Source organism: Sardina pilchardus, chromosome 16 (assembly GCF_963854185.1).
Source record: "Sardina pilchardus chromosome 16, fSarPil1.1, whole genome shotgun sequence".
Classification (NCBI taxonomy): domain Eukaryota; kingdom Metazoa; phylum Chordata; class Actinopteri; order Clupeiformes; family Clupeidae; genus Sardina; species Sardina pilchardus.
The window spans coordinates 21,641,442-21,651,441 of NC_085009.1; the positions used below are offsets into that span (position 1 = coordinate 21,641,442).

Sequence of the window (10,000 nt, forward strand, 5' to 3'; positions counted from 1 at the left end):
AGTTTATGCTTTAGTCTGCAGATGGCTTCATTTTAAGTCAAAACAAAGTCGTAAAGCGCTAACGCTTTTCAAGCATTTTCCCCGGGGAGAGTTTGCAAACTTGAGTTGCGTGGTAAGTGCCTGGCAAAACCCGACATTTTTTTTTTACGAATCGGAGAATCGGAGCGAGCAAACCCCCCACGGTTTCTTTTTCTCCATGAAGAAGCTCCAGAGTCTCATCTCACATTTCCTTTGATTATTCAATCAGGCGAAAAAAACAGGTGCGCAACGCCAGAAGATTCTGACGCGGGCTCGAGCGCCAACATCTGGCCCTCGGTAATCGGCTAATCAATCCATACGAGGAGTTTTCTGCCTTCCGGGGCAAGAGAGACAGGAATTGGGAAGGAAAAAAAACAGTATTTTTCCCCCTGCCAAGATCCAGGTGTGGTTCTGGCGGCCCGAGAGGCTGTTAACTTCCGCTCCGGTTCACACAGCCCGTTTAAATGAACGACCGGCTCATTGCCGTAATGCTCTCTCCTGAGCACGTCGCTCTCTCTCCCTCTCTTTCTCTCGCTCTCTCTCTCTCTCCGCTGGGGCGAATTCGTTTTTGTCGGCTGTTCATATATCACTCTCATGACCGCTCTTCTATTCACACCATTACCTCTCCATTATAATCTCCTCTTTATTCCACACCTCAGACCTGCTCCCCAGCCCCCCTCCCACCCTCACCACACACACACACACACACACACACACACACACACACACACCCAACCCCCCTCCCACCCTCACCACACACACACACACACACACACACACAACCCCCTCCCACCCTCACCACACACACACACACCCAACCCCCTCAGTTCTCCCAATCCCACTGCTCTCACAGGCTCTCTCCTACTTGAGCTGATCTCACACTGAGAGGATTGGCTTTAGTCATCCCACCTGACCTGACCCGACCACACCTACAGTGCAGTGCTCCAGCCGCCACACTTCCTCTTACGCCGTCTTTTCACAAGAAGGTCGACGGACACAAAAGCCAAGGAGAATGGGATGCCTGGCTACTTAAGAGGGCTCAAGTACCCAAACTACCGAGGAGGTCGTTTAACATTTCTGCCACCGTCATGTCCTTATACAGAACTTAAGACAATTGCTGTATAAGTGCCCATATCTCAGTCTATACACTTAAGGTTCAGAAAGCCATCTCAAGTTTGGAGCTGCACTGGCAACAAGGGTCTATTGGTCTCAAGATGAACAAAAAGATCAATACCCAAACTTGACAGACTATTTGAGAAGTGTACCTTCCGTCAAATGCTGCCAACTTAATCCTAGTGTACTACCCTTAGTGCACTGAGGACAGAATAATCAAGAACACAAAAGACTCCTGGCAGTGCACTACCGTCCCAGCACATTTGCATTCATCCTGAGCAAGACCTTTATTCAGAGAACCCAAAAGTCAATGAGAGCATTATGGGTACACTGTAATCAGCGACTGCTTGTCCTGAGAGTTGAATAAATGATTACAGCCTTGCTGGTGGCGATGCAGGCATCAGCGGGTGACATACAGGTACGCAAGCCGATGGAGAGAGGAGAGCGAAATCCAAATGCAGAACGATGCTCGCCGCATTTCTTCTGTCAATCACCTGAATTTGCTAATAGGGTGTCGGGGGATGAAACTAGAGACTGAGAGGTAGTGATTCAGTGCAAGGTTTGCTTACCTTCTGTCACTGGGCATTAACAACATCGATACAAAGTCAAATTGGATTGAAATGCACATGGATACATCATTTTTCTACAAGTTTGGATTGATCTTTTTCACTTGTAATTGCGTGGAAAACTTTCAGAACACAAACAAGTTGACAATATAGACACGCCTATCAACTCTTTCTGCAAGTCCTCAAGCATGCTTGAATAGGTGGCAATGGGTGCTGCAAAGGAGCACACAAAAACTACAGATACAATTTGAAGTGACCTTAGGTTTGAGAAAGGCGCTATATAAAATAAACTGTTATAGACTTGTTATTAGACTACAGTACAACACATGTCCATAGATCTGCATTGATTTGGCGGTCAAGACAAACAATCCACAAAACATTTTGTGGCTGCTGCCACATTCATTTTTGATTCCGTAACCATATGGTTGAAGTCAAGATCCGCTAAAGATTGCTTGTTTTCTAACGATACATTCAACATTTGACAATCAAACGGAACAGTCAACACTGCACTCGTCCTCAGCAATGACAAGAGGTTAGACACATAAAATGATGTGAAAACTGAACAGCAAAACACGGACTGCACGTCTTTCAATAATGAGGCCTCTAAAGACAATCCTTCTGGGAAAAAAAAAATGGCAATCTGTTTGAGAGCTCTTCTTTGGAAGCAGCTCTACAGCTGGTGTGGCGTTTCCAGTCGAATGATGGCAAAACTGCATTGCATTCCACACAATAACACAGTGTGTCTTCAGCATAATGCTGTGCCTACAGTATGTTCCAAACAAGTTAAGTGTTGCTGGTGTACTTGTTTACTGTTGGTGGTGCGCTTAACGATTTTCTTTTCTCAGACAACCGTTAGTTGCGTTCACAACTGTTCTGTTAGAAACGCTATCATCTCGCAGAAGCTGCCGGTGAGTAATTGCTCAGTTAATGACGATGAGGGGTTGCAATAAGTGTGATAATATACAGTATTATTTATGTCCAGCATAACTGCACTAGCCTTGTGGACAATATTTATGTCTGCAATGAGAAATTACATTGGCCTGAAATAAGTAGCTGCACTTGCTTTGCCAGCTGAGGAGACTACAGGATATAATTGTGCATTTACCTACCCAAAATGCACAGCCCTATCCATCTACACAATTACATTCACCCCTGTGGTGATGCTAAATCCAATTGGCTTTCTCTCTCTCTCTCAGTAACTATACCTGCTTGGCCAGCTTATAGAAAGGCACCGAGTGAAAGGATTTGCACATACCGTACTGTATGCAGGACGGTGCAGATGTGTGTGATGCCTGTAATGCTGTGAAATGAAATGTAACTGGCCTATTCTTTCTCTCTCTCTCTCTCTCTCTCTCTCTCTCTCTCTCTCTCTCTCTCTCTCTCTCTCTCTCTCTCTCTCTCTCTCTCTTGCCATACTCCCTTCTCTCTTCATCCTTCCATCTCTCTCTCTCTCTCTCTCTCTCTCTCTCTGCAATGCTCCCTCTCTCTCTCTCTCTCTCTCTCAGTACCTGTATCTGTTTGGCCAGCTTGCAGAAGGGCGCCACGTAGGAGGACTTGCACATCTGCAGGACGGTGCGTATGTGCGTGACGCCGGGCTGCTGCAGCTGCTGGCTGATGCCGGACAGGTCGGAGCAGCGGCTGCTCCAGAAGGAGAGCTCCTCCAGCGGGCCAGTGGTGTCGCCCGTCTCCACCGTCTCCTGGGCGTTCAGCATCTCCTTAATCTGACGCGTCCAGTGGATCATCACCACTGAGGGGGAGAAAACAAGTCATTATTTCAGTTATTTCCCGCATATAAGCACCATTGTGTATAAGCCGCAGGACAGTGTTTTATGCAAGTTAAGAGAAAGAAAACCATACTAACACATCCCTGTATGAACCTCATAGCTGAAAAAAAAAATAGCAAAATCAATGTATAAGCCGCGGCTATAGTCGGTAAATTACGGTTATCATTTGTACCATAATTTCCATACCATTAGCCACGGCTAATACATTCATTTTGCCAAATTTCTAAATATGGCATTAATATGGTTGTATTCCTTTCAACTTATATAAAACACTGTCCTGCTGCATTCTTTATTTCTTTAACAGATACTGTATCTGTATTGTTTTGTTATATGCTTGCTTTGGCAACATTGCTTCACTGAATATTGCCAATAAAGCTCCATTGAAATTGAAATTGAAAACTGAGATCACCACCACTAAAGGGAAGACAATTCATCATTTTTTATTTGTACCACAATTTTCCAACTATTATCGAGAGACAGAGGTGGGAGAGAGAGAGAGAGAGGGCAAGAGATAGAGATAAATCTTTGCATTCAGTATGCAAACATTGTGCAAACCATTATTATCCTCTGGCAGAGCTAAACAATTGTCATGTCAGGAAACCTCAGTCTAAATGAAGGAACTTAACTTAATTGAACTAAATTACAGCATGTGACAGTAAGAACAGAGTAAGAGAAAGTGAAGAGAAAGTGAAGAGAAAGTGAATGAGCTTGAGAGCCAGAGACAGAGAGAGAAATAGAGAAACAGAGAAGGAAGAGTGATACGAGAAAGAGAGAGATGCACAGAAGGAAAGATAGACCCAAAGAAAGATGGTGATATGTTAAAGAGTCATAGACGGAGAGGGATGCTTCATGATAAGTAGTGAGATACTATAGGTGAGTGATGGTGATACAGTAGATAGTATAGAGTAGAGAGTGAGTCATACTGAAAGTGATTTTTTTTTTTTTTCCCTGAATTGCTTGCATTGGAACGTGACACGAAAAAATTATTTGTGGCATATTTTAGTCAACGTGATTCAGTACAGTCTGTTCTACGAATGTATATTTAAAGATCTCCAGGAAACTCCAAGGGTGTTCAAACAGGCATTGGCACTTTCTGTTTGCTATTTTCCCCCCTCGCAGGACTCTCGGGGCCTGTGCTATAAAAGCATATGTGTAAACAACATCAGTGCACAATGCTCCAGATACTGTAAGTGTGGTTTGTTGTAATATGAATGGGGCCTCTCGACTGCCCAAGGGACTCAGCACCACCCAAACAGCAAATGTCCCTACACATGGTGCCACACAGAGCCCGCGCTTAAGACTAATTGTACTGGGGTTTCACAATGCCCCTAACCCTGAATATAGCATTTAACTACTACTGCCCCAGGGTCTTACATTTAACTCTTTTGCCATCACTCCTGGGGACATACTGTACTGGTAATCTCCCTGAGAAGCTGTTGAGTCCAAAATGGCCGTAGTCTGGAAAAGGCAAGGTCACTGCTAAGGACTGGGCCCACGTCTGCACCGGCGGTGCCTACCTAAGAATATTCATCACGTGGAGCCAGACGCGCTCGTTTTTTTTTTTTTTTTTTTTTTTTTGTGGAGTATTTGATTTAGTGGGGAATTTTTGGGTGGGAGGACGAGCCTCGGGCATTTCTGAGCAGTTAAGTGACAGGTTAACCTTGACGGAGACAGACAAGGACACTTCCTAAAATAAAACAAAGGCAGACAAATTGAAAATGCAGGGAGTGGCTGGCACCAAAGGCAAAAGTAACAATTCGCTCATGTTACCCTGGCTCCTGTCACGCCCCGCGGCACACAGCTATGTCATCAACAACTCATATTTTTCTGCTTTGATGGGAGACGTATAGTTCAGGGCTGGGATCACCCGCTTAACAAAAAGAGGTTATTTATCCGGACGCAATCTGATTATCTTTTGTTGTCTATTAATTTCACATTCAACTCCAAAACTAGGCGGGTTTTGCACTGAAGCACTCAATTTAAAAAAAAAAAAAACACTTTTATACATGTAGAACACTCAAGGCAATGTGCTCAAAAAGACTTCTGAAATGTTTAAACAATGAATTATGGATGAACTAAAGAGTACGAACCAAATGTAACAACACAAACAGACAAAAAATAGGCAAACTGACAAAACCAAACTGACAGACACACTGTCAGAGAGACAGATAGATAGATAGATAGACAGACAGACAGACAACCAGACAGGCAGTTTGACAGATGGATAGCACAGCATATGGACAGGTGCATACTGGCGGACAGACAGAGGTAGATAAAGGAGTGAGAAGTCTTACTCTCCAGTCTCTGCACAAGCTCCTTGTCCTTGGCCGCCTCCTCAGGGGTGCACTGCATGGCCTCCATGGGGACGTACAGCACCGTGTTGCCCACCAGCTTGAAGCGGGCATCTACAAACGCACACACACACACACACACACACACACATAGACACATGCGCACGCACACACACATGCACACACACACACACACACACACATGCGCACGCACACACACATGCACACACACAGACACAGACACACACACACACATACAGACACACATGCGCACATGCGCATGCACACACACATACACACAGACGCACACGTACGCACACATGCATACACACACAGATCACACACACACACACACACACACACACACACACACACACACACACATACACACACACACACACACACACACACACACACACACACACACACACACACACACACACACACACACACACACACACACACACACACACACAGGAGCAGGCTTCATTATCCCAGTCAGGAGGGGTGTGACATTACAGCACAGCGGCCATTAGAGGACTCAGGCGCGGCGTCCTGCCGCCAGAGAATCTCATTTGAATGGAGACGCTGCGACCCTGCGCACTGGCAGATGTGTCGCCGACGGCCTCATGCTGCAAATACATATGTAAGGGTCTGACGATCGGCTGCACTTGACTGATGGGATACCACCCGTTCCCCCGCCCCCGCCCCAACACACACACACACACTCACACACCCCCACCCAGCACAAAACTGCATTAGAAATAATAATAATGAAATACAGACAGACCGACATGTTGACAGACAGAGGAAAATGAACAGAGATAGGAAAGGGGACGCGAAAAATGCACTGACAGGCAAGAAAGACACACAGGATGAGAATAGCATGCAGACAGACAGACAGACAGACAGACAGGTAGACAGGTACTGTAGATAGATAGATAGACAGATAGACAGACAGGCAGACAGACAAAGAGACAGACAGACAGGCAGCCCGGTAGACGGATGAAAATGTGTCCGTGTAGTTGATGGAACCATGTTGGCTAAGTGCTGTCAGAGATGTTTTCTTTGTCTTGCACGCATGTTGCTGGATGCTGCCTGCTGCCTGCTCTCACTGCCATGGACAACACAAAGGGGGGAAAAAAACACGAGCTCTCTTCACTGGACATCTAAACACTTCCCCCACTGTGGCACTTCAACAAGATTGGGTTAGAGAGAGAGGAGGGCCGGAGAGGGGGAGAGGGGAGGAAGGGAAGAGAAAAGAAGATATAATCGAAAGGACATGAAAGAAAGGGCTCCAAGAGGAGAAAGTTTGCAGGGCTGTGTGTGTGTGTGTGTGTACAGTATGTGTATGTGTGTGTGCGCATGGATTTATTTTGTGTATGTGAGTGTGTGTGTGTGTGTGTGCGTGTGTGCGTGCGTGCGTGCGTGCGTGCGTGCGTGCGTGCGTGCGTGCGTGCGTGCGTGCGTGCGTGCGTGCGTGCGTGCGTGCGTGCGTGCGTGCGTGCGTGCGTGCGTGTGTGTGTGCGTGCATGCGTGTGTGTGTGAATGTTCTTGCATGCGCGTGTGTGTGTGTGTGTGTGTGTGTGTGTGTGTGTGTGTGGGTGTGAGTGTACCTGCAAGCGTGTGTGTGTATGTGTGAGTGAGTGTGTGTGAGTGAATGTGTGTGTGTGTGTGTGTGTGTGTGTGTGTGCAGGAGGGGGTGAGAAATGAAGAGATGAAGGGGGGGGGGGGGGGGTGAGAGGAGAAGAAGGTAGAAGTGCTGAGTGGTTGGGCTCCGTCTGCCAGGAACAAGGGCCACTATGAGGGAGAGGAAATAAATAAGCCTGCACTGGACTAGGGGTACTTACGGCCCAAACACAATGGCTTGGCATTATAGCCTTCGATTGGCCTTTACTAAGAGACAGGAAGAGCACAAAGACACACTGCCCATCCCCCCCCCCCCCCCACCTCACCCCCGAAAAAAAGGGCAAACGAGAGAGACAGACAGAGACAGCGAAGACACAGAAGACAGAGATAAAGGGAAAAGGAAAGAGACAGAAAGAGAGAGAGAGAAAGAGAGAGAGAGAGAGAGAGGTAAAGGGGGGAAAAAGACAATGATAGACAGAGGGAAAGAAAGGGATGGCGAGATGGTGGAGGAAATAATGAGACAACACAAGCGAGAGTGGCGAGCACACAAGCCTGTTAATAAGCCCTGGCAGGGAAACAGGAGCCTGAGTCAAGAGAGAGGGAGAGAGAGAGAGAGAGGGAGGGAGAGAGAGAGAGAGACGGGTGCTTTTCAATCAGAGGCTCCCCGAGCCGGCAGAGTCCTGATGAGGTACTTAGCACTGCGCTCTGTTCCTCCAAGAACGCGACCGTGAGCAACAGCCCCCTTTCCTCGTCTTCTTGCCCCCACCACCACCACCACCACCGTCACCAAACCCCAAACCCCTTGCCACACAAAGAGATGCCGCGTCGAGCCAGCGCGCCAGGGTTTGCAGCTCGCCGCAGCTCAGAGGCGGCCAATCATCCTGGAAGCCCACAACGGACACACGCGCAGCACTGATGAATGTACACAAGGCGGGCGACGACTATGCCTCCCCACCAGGCTGAACATTTGGGTCGCATGACCGATGCCAGCACAACCAATTCAATACTGGTTTTATTCTGCCAGGGCGGAGGGGGGTGGGGGGGGGGGAGAGTGGCGGAGAGGGGGGCGGGGGGTGGCTGGGGTTTCGGATATTCATTCTTCCTTGATGTGGGTCTTTTAGGGATTTGGTGAATGGCCTGTAATGTTTCACAGTGGCTGCCTCTACCTCCCTTCAAAAATCAGACATAATGGGAGCATATCATTATTTTTGGATTGGGCCCGAGCGAAATCAATATACCGAGGGGGCCTCAAGAAATGATTCCCGCTCGCGGGCGGAAAATCGTTTCTACAGCCGCACAGCCCGTAGAAATACATCATCATCACCTTCCCTAGAACACACGGCGACTTCATTTCCAGCCCTCTAGGCAGGTAGAGCACAAACATGCTAAAGCACATAAAATACTTTAACCAAAGATTTGAAATATAAAAACAACGATTATTGACTGTTTTGTAGCTTGCAATATGGCAGTTTTACCAGACGAAAAGTCCTGTGCCCCTTTTCTCATTTGGATGTTGTTTCCCAATCCCAACACAGCGAGAAATACTGAGTAAGTGTTGCGAGGGAAAACAGAAGTGGCTACAACTGCTAAAATTACCTAGATGTTGATTGCAAAGCCACTCAGCCCCTGCCCTAAATGCAACACCCTTGAGGATAAAAAACAATACTGCATTTACGAGAGAGTGGTTCTGACAGAGTCATTGTACAGCTCTAGCAGTTCAGGTTTGAGCGTTGTGTGTGTGTGTGTGTGTGTGTGTAGGTGTGAGTACCAGCGCCTTCCTGTACGTGTGTGTGTGTGTGTGTGAGTGTGCGTATGTGTGTGTGTGTGTGAATGAGCACAGGCTGAGGTGATTGGAATAATTAACGTGATAATTGAACCATCACGGCGCTCTGCGGTGGAGTGTTATTACTGGAGAAAGCCTTGTGCCTGTGGTGGAGCTGCATTTCGTTTCGTTTACCTACTCTGTCCGCCGTAGCGAAAAGGAAAAAAAAAAAAAAACAGAAACCCAAACCACACACACACACACACACACACACACACACACACACACACACACATACTGGCCGGCCCCTCCGGCTGCGACGCAACGCCGAAGAGCAATTCCGAAATCCCAATAACCCTCGTCGTGAACCGTGAAAAAAACAGATCAATGGCCCGCGCGCCGGAGCGGCCATCGTTACCGCGGAGAGGAACGCCGCGCCCCGCTGCCAGGACAGGAAACCAGGGTGCGGCCGCGGGCTCGAGGAGGCAGGTGGGTGATGTCTAAATGAGCTTTGGGGTAAACAGGCAGATTTGGGACGGTGGGGGAGGGTGGGGGGGGTTACAAAACGCAGCCACCACATTGACGAGTCCTGAAATTGTTGGTACCCTCAGTTTTGCACATACAGCCACAACATGTTAAAATGTGGAGCGCTGAAAGTGTACTGTATGATTTCAGTTTGTGTCACATGGAATTTGAATGAAATGGACTAGTCCTGGAGAAATGATGAACTCCTAACGGTCCTAGGGACCTCAATGGCACTCATCCCTGTGGATACTAATGCTGTAAGCCCATGCCCACGTCTATACCTATGCCCATACATATGTAACCTGACTCTCG

The 10,000-nt window shown here is 47.5% G+C and overlaps 1 protein-coding gene across 1 annotated transcript in view; it reads right to left on the reverse strand.

The window, feature by feature from the left end:
* Positions 1-10,000, reverse strand: part of dnah2 (dynein, axonemal, heavy chain 2) — a 223,751-nt gene that overhangs the window by 211,808 nt on the left and 1,943 nt on the right. The window contains 2 exon segments of the mRNA XM_062516042.1: positions 3,206-3,444; positions 5,776-5,886. Of these exon segments, the coding sequence (XP_062372026.1) occupies positions 3,206-3,444; positions 5,776-5,886 (350 nt within the window).